General features: G+C 32.7%; 1 protein-coding gene across 9 annotated transcripts in view; it reads left to right on the top strand.

Annotated features, from left to right (window-relative positions):
* The window catches only part of NBEA (neurobeachin), a 678194-nt gene that overhangs the window by 69338 nt on the left and 592224 nt on the right, over window positions 1–16632 (top strand). For all 9 annotated transcript variants that reach the window (XM_032314437.1, XM_032314438.1, XM_032314436.1 and 6 more), the window contains exons 2-4: window positions 10545–10776; window positions 14147–14247; window positions 14488–14583. In XM_032314437.1, coding sequence (XP_032170328.1) covers window positions 10545–10776; window positions 14147–14247; window positions 14488–14583 — 429 coding nt within the window. The remainder of the gene's footprint in view (window positions 1–10544; window positions 10777–14146; window positions 14248–14487; window positions 14584–16632) is intronic.

Here is a 16632-nt window from a genome sequence, read left to right as displayed (position 1 = left end):
ACTCTTGGATGTGACAGTGTATAAAGACAAATATCCATCATATATACAATGTAAAGTATTTTTACTGCTCTAAAAATCCTCTGTGCTCCACCCATTCATCTGTCCTTTCACCAACCCCTGGCAATCACTGATCTTTTTATTGTCTCCATAGTTTTGCCTTTTCCAGAGTGTCATATAGTTGGAATCATACAATATACAGTGTTTTCAGATTGGCTTCTTTCACTTAGTGAAATGCAATTAAGATTCTTCTGTATCTTATCGTAACTTGATAGCTCATTTCTTTTTAGTGCTCAATAATAGTCCATTGTCTGGATGTACCACAATTTTATCCATTTACTTACTGAAGGACATCTTGGTTTCTTCTAAGTTTTGGTAGTTATTAAAAGCAAATTATTAAATTATTAATTTCATCTAATAAAATTTTAAGTTAATTATTAAATTAATTATTACAAATACTATAGACATCTGTGTGCAGATATTTGCATGAACCTGAGTTGTCAGCTCCTTTGAGTGCATACCAGTGAGTGCAGTATGGTAAGAATATGTTTAGTTTTGTTAGAAACCACCGAACTGTCTTCCAAAGTGGCTGTACTGTTTTGTATTCCCATCAGCAATGAGTAAGAGTTCCTGTTGCTGCACATCCTTGCCGCATTTGGTATTGTTAGTGTGTACTGGATTTTGGCCATTCTAATAGTTGTGTAGTGACCTTTTTTTCTTTTCTTTTCTTTTTTTTAGGTAATTCTATAACCTTTTGCTTTTTTTTTTTTTTAAGACTTTATTTATTTATTTGACAGACAGCACAAGTAGGCAGAGAGGCAGGCAAAGAGAGAGGAGGAAGCAGGCTCCCTGCTGAGCAGAGAGCCTGATGTGGGGCTCAATCCCAGGACCCTGGGATCATGACCTGAGCTGAAGGCAGAGGCTTTAACCCACTGAGCCACCCAGGTACCCTGATATTGTTTCTTTTTCACATTCAGTGTTTCCTAGAGTTTACAATATACGTTATTAACTTATTCTCCATCTTCAAATGATATATCACTTCAAGTATATGGTTGGAACCTTTTAAATGTATACTTATATTTCTTCCTCTGCTGTCCTTTGTGCTATTGCAGTCATTGCTTTTACTTCTGTATGTTTATAAGTCCCTTAATACATCATTGTTAGTTTTCCCAGTTATTTTTTAAAGAGTTTCAAAATGAGAAAACAAGTCTTTTGTATTTAACAACAAACTTAACAATTTCAGAATTCTTTCATTTTTTGTTATTTCATATTTCCATCTGGTTTATTTTCCTTCTGCTGAAAGAATTTACTTTAGCAATTCTTTTTTTTTTTTTTTTTTTTTTTTTTACTTTAGCAATTCTTGTAGTAAAAGTCTGCTGGCAATGAATTCTCTCAGCTTTTATTTGTCTGTAGAAGTTTTTATTTTGCTTTTATTTATGAGATGGATTGGGGTTTTTAGTATTAGCCTTAGAGTTACAATTTGAAAGTATATAGTGGTTTGGCAGTTAAGATTTCTAATTTTTACTTTTTTTTTTACTCATTGGATGACTGCTAGCATCTAAGTGTACTTATCATCTGTTTTAATCTTATTAAGTAATTATAAAAGTGGTTATACCACTTTTGATAAAACTTCATGTTGTTTTAAATATATTTTACTTTATTATTATTATTTTTTAAAGATTTTATTTATTTATTTGACAGAAAGAAAGATCACAAGCAGGCAGAGAGGGAGGCAGACAGAGAGAGGGAGAAGCAGGCCCCCCACTCAGCAGAGAGCCCGATGCGGGGCTCAATCCCAGGACGCTGACATCAGGACCTGAGCTGAAGGCAGAGGCTTAACCCATTGGGCCACCCAGGTGCCCCTATTTTAAATATATTTTGAGAAGGCTAGTTATTATATGAAAGTCACTCACTGTGCTGTGAAGTGTGTAAACCCGGCGATTCACAGACCTGTATCCCTGGGGCTAATAATACATTATATGTTAATAAAAAAGAAAAAAAAAATCATAAAAATAAATAAATAAATAAGTAGAATAGAACATATCACCTTTTGGTCAAAAATAAAGCATTAAAATATTTAATGTTGAAGTTAGAGCAATAAAGGCATTCTTTCCCTCAAAACATTATCCTGCTAAACAGTAATTGAGGGATGCCTGGGTGGCTCAGATAGTTAAGCATCTGCCTTTGGCTCAGGTCATGATCCCATGGTCCTGGGATTGAGCTCCGCATCAGGCTCCCTGCTCTGCGGGAAGCCTGCTTTTTCCTATCTCGCTCCCCCTGCCTGTTATCCCTCTCTTGCTATGTCTATCTCTGTCAAATAAATAAATAAAATCTTTTAAGATTAAAAAAAATAAAAAGAAAGTCACTCACTTTGTTTTCTCCTTCAAGCCTTAGAATTTTTATGGACTATATTTATAGTATTTGCTATATTCCTGGGTATAGTTATTTCTATACCATAGAAGGATTACCAATATGAATTACTTTTAAAATAATTTTTTTAAGGACTATCGTGAAAGAAATAGGAAACAAGTAATTTTCTCTTTTTCTCACTTGAGTTTGTCAGCTGGGTTTAAGATCATTAGCTTTTATTATGTTCATATCCAAATTATAAAATATTTTCCTGTTACATACTAAAAATTTATCTGAAAGTCATTTATGATACGTGTATCAGATCTTGAAGATTCAATGACTGGTGGAGGTATGTATTTATGTGTGGGGGATGGTCTCTTTAGTTTTGGTATACTTCTTAATTCTATATTAAATTGACAAGACTAGACAAATTCTGATGCTGACACTAGCTTTGGGACCTTGGGCTGGTTACTTAACTTATGCTAACCTCAGTTTCCTTGATTGAGATGCTATTTTACAAAATTGTGGTGAATTAAATGAGATGATACACACAAATTATTCAGCATATCAATGGTCACGGAGTGGTCATTTTAAATATCATGTTTCCACTTTCTTTGTAAAATTATAGATAAGTTTATCTCAAAGATTCCTTTTTTAGAGGTTAATAACTCAATACTTTTAAATTTAGATTGTATCTGTTTCTAAAGTAATTTGATTGGCTTATAGGAAAAGACATCTGTGTAGTAAGAGGAAGAAAATAAAATGTAAGCAGGAGGACAGAGTAGAGGAAGGAAATGATAACAAATGTAGTTATCAAAGTTTGAACATTATATTAATATTTTCTCTTTAGATGGACCATACTTTTGTTTCTTTGTATGTCTCATAATTTTTTTGTTGAAGAATGGACATTTTGAATATTGTCATATGGAAAGGCTGGAAATCATATTCTTTCTTTTTCCTTGTATTTGTTGTTGCTGTTTTGGGTTGTTGGCTTAGTGATTTTCTAAAATATGTTTCTAAATCTGTACTCTCTGTTGTGTATAGCCATTGAAGTTCTGTTTGTTTGGTGGTGCTGATACATTAGTTTTTTTGGAATTTTTTTTTTTTTTTGAGAGAGAGAGAGAATGAGAGAAAGAGAAAGCATGAGCAGGGGAAGGGGCAGGGGGAGAAGGAGAATCAGACTCCCTATGGAGCAGGCAGCCCAATGCAGGGCTTGATCCTAGGATCCTGGGATCATGACCTGAGCCAAAGGCAGACACTTGACCTGCTGAGCTACCGAGGTGCCCCTCAGCTGATGTTTTGACACAGTTATCTTCAATGTCTTGAGCCAAGGAAAGAAAAAATGAAAAATCAAAAAATACTCTTCCTGCCTTTGTAGATTTGCTCTTGGGGCACTCCTGCAATGCTTAGTCAGGCTATTTGCAGCTCTCTTTTAGCATTTACTTCCTACTTGTGTAGAATCTAAAGGCCAGTTCCAAGTGAAGGCTTAGGGTCTTTTTAGGCTTTTAGGCTTTTTCTGAATGTGCAGGCTGCCCAGGAGATATCTAGGTCTTTATGCCCACACATACCTTCTTTCTGCACATATTCTTTCCCAGACTTCCAGGTATGTTTTTTGTGTATTCCAAGTGTTGTCTCTAGCTCAGGCTGCTGCAGCTAATATCTGTGCCTTTACATGCTTTTAGCAGCATGCTTTCAGCAGGTCAGGTGTCCCCTACCTGGAGGTGTTCTAAGTTTGGTGAAATAAAGACAGTTCTTTGCACCTGTCCTTGAGGGAGCTGCCAGATTGGTTGAGACCCATAAGCTTGAATATAAGGTTCTTGCTACTTCTCTGGAACTAGAAAGCAGTTCCCCTGGAACTTGTACAGGATGCTGCCCTCATGACTATTGCCCTCCAGGGTTTGGGGGATTATAGGTGGGACAAAGAACAATAGCTTCTTCTTCACTACATCTTCCCCTGGCTGGTGTACATTTTTGTCTTGACTCCAGAATTTTTCAGAAGTTGATTTTGACAGTTTTTGCCAGCTTATTAGTTTTTTAGGGAGAACATAGCCTTAAAGTTTCCAATTCTGCCATTTTTTGGTGGTGGTGTTATTTTTCAAAGGAAGATGTTTTAAACTGATTTCACTTGAAAATAGAAACTGGAAGTGGAAATACGATTAAGCCTGATTTTAACAACTAAAAATTGTATGTAGTATACTTAGTGCTTTACTAAGTCAAGTGTACAAGTCTTCTAAATTTTACTTATTAATCCTTATATATTTTCCAAGTAATAGAAGGAAAATTAAGGCAGCTGAAGACATAATCAGGAAAGAGAAAGTTATCTCTGGCTTTGTAATCCCCAGTGGAACATTTAAAAAGTTATGTGGCAGTAAGGGCAGTTCATTACTGAAGGGGAAAAACTTGAATAATCTCGCTTAAAACTTGATGATTGGCCATGAATCAGACCCTCTTGCTCCACCCTCCTGAACTCCCATCTTGCCATCTTCCCATTCCTTGTTAAACACTGAATAATTTTCATTGGCTTGTCACTGTGCTTATGTGAAGATGCAGGGGTAGTTAGAAATGGTCCTTACCCTAACAAAGTTTACTAATGTGGGGGATAGAAAGATACCTGTGAACATCTATAGTATTATGTCATGGTTGCTATGGTGTGCGTGGGTGTTACTGGGAATTCAGAAAAAGGCAAACTGTGGGTTCTGGGAAGGCTTTCTGGATTAAGTGCTATCTAAACTGGTATTTGGAGGCTTTCTGGATGTTAACAATGTTAACAAATGTAAAGGTTGGAAGAGAACTCTGTGTCACGTATAGGGAATAACATATATGAAAAGTTTTAGATGAAGTTAGATGCAGTGCAGAAATATTCCTATGACTGTAGCTAGTAAATGGGAAGTAGAGGAAGCTGGAACTGAGGCGTTAAATTGTGACTTTATAGGCAGTGTTATCTAGTTTAGAATTTATCCAGAAAGATAAGTTGCAAAGAAATCCAAATGGTTACTAATTGATCTAATTAATGAAGAAGAATTATCTCATATGATTCTAATAATCTAAGATTTCAAAATAAAGGCATTTAAAAACTCTATATTTAAAAAGATAAAAGATACTTAAATTGCTAGTAATTACAAACTTAGTCCTTTCAGAAGGTATTTTCCAAGTCAGTTAGATTTTATATTCTAACTTTCTATATAGTAAATTTTACTTCTTTATGTAAATAAGAGTAACTTCATTTAAAAAGCTCAGCTATGGTATTTATTTTATATAAATTCCTCTATGACCAATTCTTGGGTAGGAAGCACCATTGTGGACCTCTTTTCTTATAGTGGCAATACCTTTTAGAATTTTTTTTTTAAAATTTTATGATAGTGCTTTATGAAACCAAAAGCAAAATAGAAAAACTACAGTGTGAGTAAAAAAAAAAAATCTTAATTTTAATCAACTTTGCTTATTCCATCATCTTCCACCCGTTTTTTTTACTCTTGGTTCATCTTTTCCTTCTTCCCATAGATAGATTTTGATTTGGAGGTTACAGTTACAAAGTTTTGATTTTCAGACTGTAACAACATCAAACATTGTGGATGTATTCATACTAAATTATATGCTTACACATGGTTAAAATGATACATATTATGTTATGTGTATTTCACCACAGTTTTTTTTTTTATTAACATATAATATTTGTTTTAGGGGTATAGGTCTGTGATTCATCAGTCTTTCTTACACAATTCACAGCACTCACCATCCTTTTAGAATTTTAAGAAAAAGGCCTAGAAGAAAAGAACTCTCTTAACTGTACAAATAGAGTATTGCAGTGACATGTTCATAATTACAGGAAGTCTTAATTGATTTATAAATCTCTTTTATACTAGGGTAACAGTGATTTTAACTTCTTTTGGTTTATGTTTTTCAGCTTTGTTGTGTAGTGTTTATTGCTAATTTTCCTATAATTGAGCCTTCAAAGTCTTCTACTTTCTTGCTGAAATAACCTTAAATAAATTAGTTTTTTTTAAATTTATTTTCAGAAAAACAGTATTCATTATTTTTTCACCACACCCAATGCTCCATGCAATCTGTGCCCTCTATAATACCTACCACCTGGTACCCTGACCTCCCACCCCCCCCGCCACTTCAAACCCCTCAGATTGTTTTTGAGTCCATAGTCTCTCATGAATTAGTTTTTTTTTTTTTGTTTATTTATTTATTTATTTATTTTTAAAGATTTTATTTATTTATTTGATAGAAATAGACACAGCGAGAGAGGGAACACAAGCAGAGGGATTAGGAAAGGGAGAAGCAAGCTTCCTGCTGAGCAGGGAGCCCGATGCGGGGCTCGATCCCAGAACCCTGGGATCATGACCTGAGCCGAAGGCAAACGCTTAACGACTGAGCCACCCAGGCGCCCCTGAATTAGTTGTTTTTTAAAAATTTTATTTACTTACCCATAGAAATTATTTTCTCTTCTTTTATTCCACATACAGTTCATACAACACTGATTTCTTTGTAGATCTACTATGATACGCCTTGTGTTTTTTATTTATTTAAAGTCTATACTTCTAACTTCATAGGAAGGTATTTAGGTTCATTTCTCATCTAGATTAGACTCCTGGATCTGTCATTTTACTTATATGTGACCTTGTTCGTGCTGTTTAACCTCACTTATTTTCACTTTTATGAAGACAATTATGCATTTTCCTCAAAGGATTGTTAGAGAATAGTTTAAATAATGAAAGCCAGTTATTTCTACTTTTTCTTACATGCTTTAGTTGGTAAATGTGGAACCACTCATTTACAAGTAGGGAATAAATATTTCTCTAATCTTGGAATGATAGTTTTGTAAGTATTTAACCTTATTAACACTAAAGTATTAAAAATTACAGTGAGGTTAGAAAGAACATCTGAAAATACAGGTCACTTTACAACATCTACAATAAATATTTTTACAGCTTCTGGCAGAGAAGTCAGAGATCCAAACTGTACTCTTTTGTAATTAAATGAAGCATAGAAAGGAGCATTGTTTTTTTAACTGTGAAAGATGAAACCGTAAGCTTCCTAAAACAGAGGACTCATTGTTAGAGTTATACATATTAATTGTTGATTCCTTTAAAAGCAGACTTTTTTTTTCCTTCTAACTGAACCCATCTCTGTTATTTACACATTACATAATGGTTGTTGGTTATGCCAGACTCTATGGAAGCACTTACAGTTCATTTAGGAGATTAGTCTAAAAAATTCTTCAATATTCTCCCATTTTAGTATATACTAATTCTTATGCACATTTATTCAGAGATATGTAGGCTTAAACCTTAGTTATCTCCTTCTATTAGTTCAGTTAGTAGTAAGTGTCCACATCATTGATTTTCAAACCTGTTTGTTTTTTTCCTCCCGCTCTATATGGTTCCCTTTTAGAGCATCTCTTCTGAGTTATTAACCATTGGTCTACAAGGGTCTTAAGTAGTGACCCAAGTCAATTGGACATATAATAGTAGAAAAGTCACCAGTTCTTTGATAAGACCATGGTATGGTGAAAAGATGTTTGAGTTGGTTCTTATAAATCTACAATTAATATCTAAGAGAGTACATGTTCCACAATAGTTTAACTTGCTGGAAACATAAGGCTCAAGCTATTAATTTTGTGGTACTTCAGACATACGTGATTATATGACCACTTTTTTTGTTGTTGTTGTTGAAGTTAGGGTCATAAGAGAACTGCTAATAGCTAATCTCAACTGAATGTTAGCTACATGGCTAATTTTGTTCCTAAGCACTAAACACCATTACTTTATTTAATCCTCATAACTACAACACTGTTAGATAGGAACTTTTATTCCCATATTTAGATAAAGTAACTGAGACTTAGAGAAGTAGAGTCATTAACGTCACACAGTAAGTGGTACAGCTAAAATCTGAATCCAGGAAGTCTGAATTCAGAAACAATCTCTTAACCATTCTAGTAGCTCTTTTTGTTAATAAGACCGAAATAGTAAGAGGAGTTGAAGTTGTTTCATACACAGAGGTAAAACCAACCTTTAACCCAAGAGAATATCTAGGTCAGTTAAAAAAAAAAAGAAAAAGAAAAAAAGAAAAAAAGTCAGAGTTAGGATGAGGGTTGGTTTCTCATATAGTTGAGTTTTACAGCTTTTACAGAGAAAAATACCGAGTATAATTTTAAAATTTGAGAATATTTTGTTTTTAAATTCTTAAATTTAAAGACTTTAAAAATATTCTTAAATGAGATTATTGCTTGTATGGACTTGTTTGAAGATGGACTTACTGGGTTTTGATCCTGGATCCTCTGTCTACTAGTTTTGTGATCTTTTCCAAGTTAAATTTTCTGTGCCTATTCTTCCTTATCTGTAAAATGAAGATAATAATAGGTCCTGTCTCATAAGTTGTTAATAATTATTTAATATATGAAAAGCCCTTAGAATAGTGCTAAGTGGTATGTAAGCTTACTTTATGGTATTATTATTATTATTATTATTAATTATATTTATCCCATATATCTACCCTTATAATGAACATTTTTCTTTGATAAAAAATTCTATTTCGTGAACCTAATTTCTGGTACCTATCTGCCCCTAATTTTATTTCCCCCTTATTTCCATTTTCCTGACTACTTTATATCTTCTTTTATGCTTTCTGTAACTTATGAACCAATTTCAACTTTTGGGGGAATAAGGTAGAGTGTGTGTCTATATATATATATATATATATATATATATATATATATATATAGACACACACATATATACATACATACATATATACATACATACATATATACATACATACACATATGTGTGTATGTGTGTGTGTGTGTACACGCACACACATCTTTATTTCTGGAACTTAACACTATTAGCACATGGGGTTTTTCTTGTCCATAGATATATCCCTAGTTCCTTGAACAGTAATTTCTAATTTTTAATAAATAAAATATTAACTGAATGAATGAATAATGCATGTATGATTTCAAATTTATTAGGTATTTTGTATGTGGCTATTATTTTCTTTCTAAATTTTCTTCTATAGACCAGAAAGATACCTAGTTTTTCAATGTTCTTCATTAAGAATAGTACTTATAACAATATAATTAATATGTCATGTGTGATTTGAACAATAGAGAATAAGAATGTCATTACATCTTTTATTCTATGTATTCTATGAGTATTTATCTATCACTGTACTTAAAGTAGGAAAGAGTAATACTTTTTTAAAAGTTTTTATTTAAGTTTACTATTGAAGTAGAGTTGACATACAGTGTTTATTGGTTGCAGGTATTCAACATGGTGATTCGACAATTCTGTGCATTTCTCAATGCTAACCACACATGTAGTCACCACCTGTAACCACGCAATATCTTGACAATATTATTGGCTATTGACTATTGTATTGTTCGTTTCCATGACTTACTTATTTTATGACTGGAAGTTTGTACCTCTAAATACCCTTTATCTATTTTGCCTATCTCCTTGCTCACCATCTGTCTGGCAACTAAAGTCAGATGTGAAATAAACGAAAAACAAAGGAACAAACAAACCGAACTCTTAGATACAGAGGACAGTAATACTTTTGACTCACTTGTTGTAATGCCACAAGCCAAATACATTGCTGTTAAATCATCTTTGTATATCAATTCACAATTTTTAAAGTAAAATATTATGATAGTAGGTATATTTTAAACATTTTAAACATTGATTCTATCATTTGAATTTTTACTCTAAGTTTGCTAGTATCAGTCTTATTTCTTTATCTTCTGTACATGGTGATTAGGCCCTTTGTTTCTTTTCTGTTACATCTCATTTGTTAGTCTAGTAATATCACAAAAGAAAATGAACTTCATGTCTTAAAATTTATCCTTTGTGAGTTCTGCATTTTCTAATGATTATCACTTTTTGGAGCCAAATTCTTTTTTATAGGAATTTGTCCTGAATCCTATCCAGTAGTCCTCTGCACCATTTTGCTCCATTTGATTTGAAATTACCCTTTTCCATTTTTAAAACTAGACATTGCTAGTTTTCATTCTTACAGCACCCTTAATCTGTAGCTTTCAAATTTTTATTAAAAGTAGTGTTAGACTAGAAAACTTGAAATGTTTTAGAGTAGCTATGCTATCATGCAGGTTGAATTATTATTTTTATTTTATTGTTATAAATAATCTCTCATGTTATCATTAGTTATTGTTTCTTTTTGTTTATTTTCAGCTGGTTGGTGGAGAATTTGACTTGGAGATGAACTTTATTATCCAGGATGCTGAGAGTATAACATGCATGACAGAGCTTTTGGAGCACTGTGATGTAACATGTCAAGCAGAAATATGGAGCATGTTTACAGCCATTTTACGAAAAAGTGTTCGGAATTTACAGACTAGCACAGAAGTTGGGCTAATTGAACAAGTATTGCTGAAAATGAGTGCTGTAGATGACATGATAGCAGGTATGAGGTTATCTGACAGGATAATATACTTAAAGTGTTTATCAAGAGTCACATACTTCTCTTTAAATTCTATTGGTAATATAGATTTGTTGGAGCTAACTTGATTTAAAATAGATAGTAGAAATGTATGGAAAATTTGCCGTGTATATTAAGGGAAAACTTGAAGAATGGAAAATACCTTTTTCTTTATTAGACAAGCATAATTCTGATTTTGCTTTTCCAGGTTTTAGAAAATCTCATTACATGGAATAAATAACCACGAAATCTATCAGAAAAATAAACAGTACCTTTTAACATAGTACTTAGTTAAATTTTACATAATTAAAATTTTACAATATGTATTACAATTCTGTATATGTGCACTTTACCAACTTCAAGCTCCACGCTTTTCAGTTTTGCATATATGGAACTATGACAGGAGGAACTAATGTCCTTAGGATAAGCATGGTGAATTTTTGGAAAGTATCTCCATTTTACTTTGATATTCTTTAGAGAAACTTTTGTATTAAACAGATATAGAATACAGCATGAAATTTGCCTGGATAAGATAAAAATACTAATTTTCGTCCTTGTTATGTGTTACTTCAAATATGAAGTCTATGATTATTCATTGCCAATCCTTTATCTCCCTGCAAGTTCATTCTCCTTTATTGTTAGATGCACTTCAATAGAAATGTTTTGAAAGATATGGTCTCAGAGCAACATTATTCCCAGAAAATAAGCTTAGTGTTTAAAATGTTCATTCTTTTAAGCCACGAATCTTCAGCATATGTCTCTTCTGATATAAAAGAGTTTTCATAATTTTAAAAGTGCTAATATAATTCCTCACAATCTCGTATCTGATTCTTAACAAGTAGTTCAGATACTGGAGAATCCTCTATCGTATTTTGATTTATGCATAATTAATTTTAATATTAGTAGAACAAAACATTAAGAAGTAATGGAGTGAAGAATTAGTTAAAGATGAATGTCTCTTAAACAATATTTAAACATTTTTGTTTTTTTATAGACTATATTAAAATAATTTCTGATTGCTTTCAAGGTGGTATCTATCTCTAGAGTGATTTAGCATTCTCTATATTGGTTATTAATGGTTAACTTGATGAAAAATGAAGTTCAAACTTAAAACCTTTTAATGATGATATGTACCATCTGTAAACCATTCTGTAAATTCTAGCATTGTTTAACAGGAATTTATTTGCATAAGCTTTTATGTTTGGTGCTTACATGTTGTATAGAATATCATGTGATCTCTGAGTCCTCATATCAGGGTTTAATCCCTGAAGTTTTTTTGTTTGCCTGTTTGTTTTTTGAAATAAAGTGGCTACCACTTTATAAAGTGCACTTTAGAAAATGAGCCACAATTACATACATGGTAATTTACTGGTACATAATTCATGAGCTTTGAGATATAAGATGATAGTAAGCTTGATTAGTACTGCAAAAGTTCGTATGTTCATGTTTTCTATTATATAAAGCTTCTTAATTCTCTTATCTTTGCTTTTCAGTAATAATACTGGTAACACAAACTTTCACTTTTTGTTATTTTATCATTGAATAAATGCCAAATAAATACCTCTACCTTACTTTTCAGTAGAGAAAATAAAATTTATATAACCATAGTAATGAAGTACCAAAAACCATGACTAAGTTTTCACTCTTGATATTTATACCGTGTCACGTTCAAAGAGGTACTTACAGGCTTTACTAGAGGGTAGTAAATATCTGTATATACTAAATTGATAAGAGAATTTCATAGCTGAGTATTTTTTCTTCTTTAAAAATTTCGTTCAGAAAAAAAACCTGTTATAAAAAAAATTAAACTGAGCTACTTGTTACGTTATATATACAATAAGTAAGAAATTTAATAACTGTGTAATTAAATATGAATTTAATAGGCTACTTTTTGTGACCCACATATAAGATGGGATAACGTTTTAGAAAAAGAAGTATAATTTTTTAGGAAAGTATTTGTAGGTAAATGTTAAGATATCTATGAATTTGCCATTGCAGCTAATTGCCTGAAACTGCTTCTTACTAACTTAGGGCTTTAAGGTGCTTGATCTCTAGGTAGATTTTTTTCTTAAAAAATCTTCTGACTGATATGTAGTAACTATAAACTTTTTTACTGAATGGTGAAACACTTTATTTCATTAAAAGATCTCTCAAAAATGGCATATCAAAAGTGACAGTTTAATCATAGGGATTGCTTCCTTATTGTGGCATTAACCAAGATTATTCAATTATTTATTGATGAAAATAACCATTTGAAATTTCTATTTTGAAATGGGTACATAATAAATACTTTAAACTTTCAAATTCCAGGTATTAATTTGTGATACTAATCAGTAACTAATTATTTAAACTTATCCTAACTCACTTTTTAAATTAATTAATGATACGTTATTTAGAATATATATGTGTATTGATTATAATACTTTATATAGTATTTCTAATCCTTAGGAAGAGCTTTAGAGTAAGAAAATGAAGTATAAATATTCAGATATTTAGTTTATTACAAAGAATGATTGATAGAAGTACTACTCACAATGTCTAGATGAGAAAGAAATCAAGGACAATAGATTAAATGTATAATTTTCTTATTATCTGGTGAGCTGGTGTGTCTCTTATATGCACATAAACACATGAGCAGAATGGATACCACTAGTAATGTGTTTAAGTGGTACTTTGATTTAGAGACTAGTCTCTGGAGCCATACAGCCTAGGCTTTAATCCTGACCCAGCCACTTAGTAGAGTGTGTTCTTGGAAAAGGTGATTAGGTTATTTATGTCTCACTTTCCCCATTTTAGGAGGTGGCTAATAATAGTACTTATTCATAGGCCTGTTACAAAGATTTGTGTACTTAATAACTGTAAACTACTTGGAATAATGCCAGGCAAGGAATTGTTAATGGGGCAAGGAATATTTCAAGAATATATTTTATTAAGAATAGATAAATCTAAAATAAAATATGGTCGACTCTCACTTTTTTATTGAAAACAACTAATTTACAACGTTAAATCATTGTACCTTTGTGTATTTTTGCTTTCCTTTCCCTGCATATAGCAGGTGTGTGTGTGTGTATGTGTGTGTGTATTGTGGGAATTTATAAAATCTATTTTATATATTTTCTAATGAAACAATTGTAATGGTAAATCTGATGGGGAGAAAATCCTAAAATTCGAATACAGTGTGTTTGGCTATCTGAGGACCTAAAAATTGTTAATTAGAATGACTATTCATGAGGACCTTTAGATAAATATGTTTGTAGAAATGAGAATTGATAACTTTTGTCTTTCAAAAAGTGTATTACCTTGACAGATGGCAGCTCATGACTAGAGTTCAGAATAACTTTATTTTCCTTTGAAGATCTTCTAGTTGATATGTTGGGGGTTCTTGCCAGCTACAGCATCACTGTCAAGGAGTTGAAGCTTTTGTTCAGCATGCTTCGAGGAGAAAGTGGAATCTGGGTAAGCTGTGGTCAGAGGGAAAAGTACTCAGTATTAGTGCATTAATACTTAATGCTCAACAATTTGTCTCTAGAGAGCTATAAACTTGAATTTGTAATGGAAATTGTTCTCCTTAAAGAGTTTAGTAAATGATGTAAAATTAATTTCTCTCTAGTTAGAAAACAGTCTAGTGTCTAACATGATATATTGGGTATTTTTGCCTAATTTGTACAGTGACATTTCTTTTTCTTGTTTCTTTAGCCAAGACATGCAGTAAAATTATTATCAGTTCTTAATCAGATGCCACAAAGACATGGTCCTGATACTTTTTTCAATTTCCCTGGTTGTAGTGCTGCGGTGAGTTTTAAATACATGTGTTTATTTTTAATTTAGTTCTGTTAAGATATAATTCACATAAAATTCACTCATCTAAAAGTAATTTAAAGTTTATAATTATAATCACAGTCGTGATTTTGAACAATTACATCACTTTCTGAGGTTCCCTTGTGTGTCTTTGACCAGTCCCTTCTCCAGCTTCTGTTCTTTGCAACTTCCAATTTATTTTGTGCTTTTATGATTTTGCCTTTTCTAGAATTTCAAATAAATAAATAATTTTTTCTGTCAGCCTTCTTTCACTTACTGTAATGCTTTTGAGGTTGCCCATGTTATAGCTTCCAAGTAGTTTATTCTGTTCCTTCTTATTCTTAGTTGGTTACATTTTATGGATGTGCCACAGTTTATCCATTCACTAGTTTATCCAACTCACTACTTGAGTTTTCAGTTTTTGGCTATTTTAAATAAAACTGCTATGCTCATTTGAACATAGATCTTCTGTGGGCATATTTTCTCATCTCTTAAGTAAAAACACAAGTGAAATTGCCTCAAAAAATTAAAAATAGAGCTATCCTATGACCCAGCAATTGCACCTCTGGGTATTTACCCCAAAGACACAGATGTCGTGAAAAGAAGGGCCATATGCACCCCAATGTTCATAGCAGCAATTGTCCACCATAGCCAAAATGTGGAAAAAACAAGGTGCCCTTCAACAGATGAATGAATAAAGAAGACGTGGTCCATATACACAATGGAATATTACTCAGCCATCAGAAAGGATGAATACCCAACTTTTGCATCAAGATGGATGGGACTGGAGGAGATTATGCTGAGTGAAATAAGTCAAACAGGGAAAGTCAATTATCATATGGTTTCACTTATTTGTGAAACATAAGGACTAGCATGGAGGACATTAGGAGATGGGAAAAATGAAGGGGAAGAATCTGGAGTGCGAGATAAACCATGAGAGACTATGGACTCCAGGAACAGAGTTTTAGAATGGGTGAGCCTGGTGATGGGTATCAAGGAGGACACAGATTGCATGGAGCACTGGGTGTTATATGCAAACAATGAATCATGGAACATGACATCAAAAACTAATAGTATATTGTGTGGTGACTAACATAACAGAATAAAAAAAATAAAACAAAATGAAACAAAGCAAAATTGCTGGGTTTTATGCTAAGTGTTTGCTTCATTTCATGAAAAAGGGCAGATTGCTTTCCATAGTGGAAAATTTTGCATTCTCATCAATAGTGTATGAGAATCCCAGTTGATCTGCATCCTGGACAATGTCCATCTTTTTAATGTGAGGCATTTAAATGGTTATGTAATGGTGTATCATTGTAGTTATAATTTTTATATTGCCCTAATGACTGATGCTATTGAGCATTTTTTCATGTTTATTAGTTGTTTTTACATCTTTTGTGATATTTGTGTTCAAATCTTTGTTCAGATAAAAAAGTTGGTTGTTTTATTATTTTAAGTGTTCATTATGTATTTGGTATATAACTTAATTTGTCAGATGGATAATTATCAAATATCTTTGCGCAGTCTGGCTTTTCTCTTACTTTCTTAACAGTATTTCCTTTTTTAAAAAGATTTTATTTATTTATTTGATAGACAGAGATTACAAGTAGTCAGAGAGGCAGGCAGGGAGAGAGGAGGAAGCAGGCTCCCTGCTGAGCAGAGAGCCCGACTTGGGGCTCGATCCCAGGACCCTGAGACCATGACCTGAGCTGAAGGCAGAGGCTTTAACCCACTCAGCCACCGAGGCACCCCTCTTAACAGTATTTCTTAAAGTAAATAGATTTTATTTTATTTTATTATATTTTTTAAAATTTATTTTTATTTATTTGTCAGAGAGAGAGAGAGAGTGAGCACAGGCAGAGTGGCAGGCAGAGGCAGAGGGAGAAGCAGGCTCCCCGCTGAGCACAGAGCCCATATGGGACTCGATCCTGGGATGCCGGGATCATGACCTGAGCTGAAGGCAGCCAGCCGCTTAACCAACTGAGCCACCCAGGCGTCCCGAAGCAAATAGATTTTAATTTTGGTGAAGTTCAGTTAAACTTT

Source organism: Mustela erminea, chromosome 15 (assembly GCF_009829155.1).
Source record: "Mustela erminea isolate mMusErm1 chromosome 15, mMusErm1.Pri, whole genome shotgun sequence".
Lineage (NCBI taxonomy): Eukaryota > Metazoa > Chordata > Mammalia > Carnivora > Mustelidae > Mustela > Mustela erminea.
Note: the sequence above shows the minus strand (reverse complement) of the source record. Positions and strands in the feature narration are given on the sequence as shown.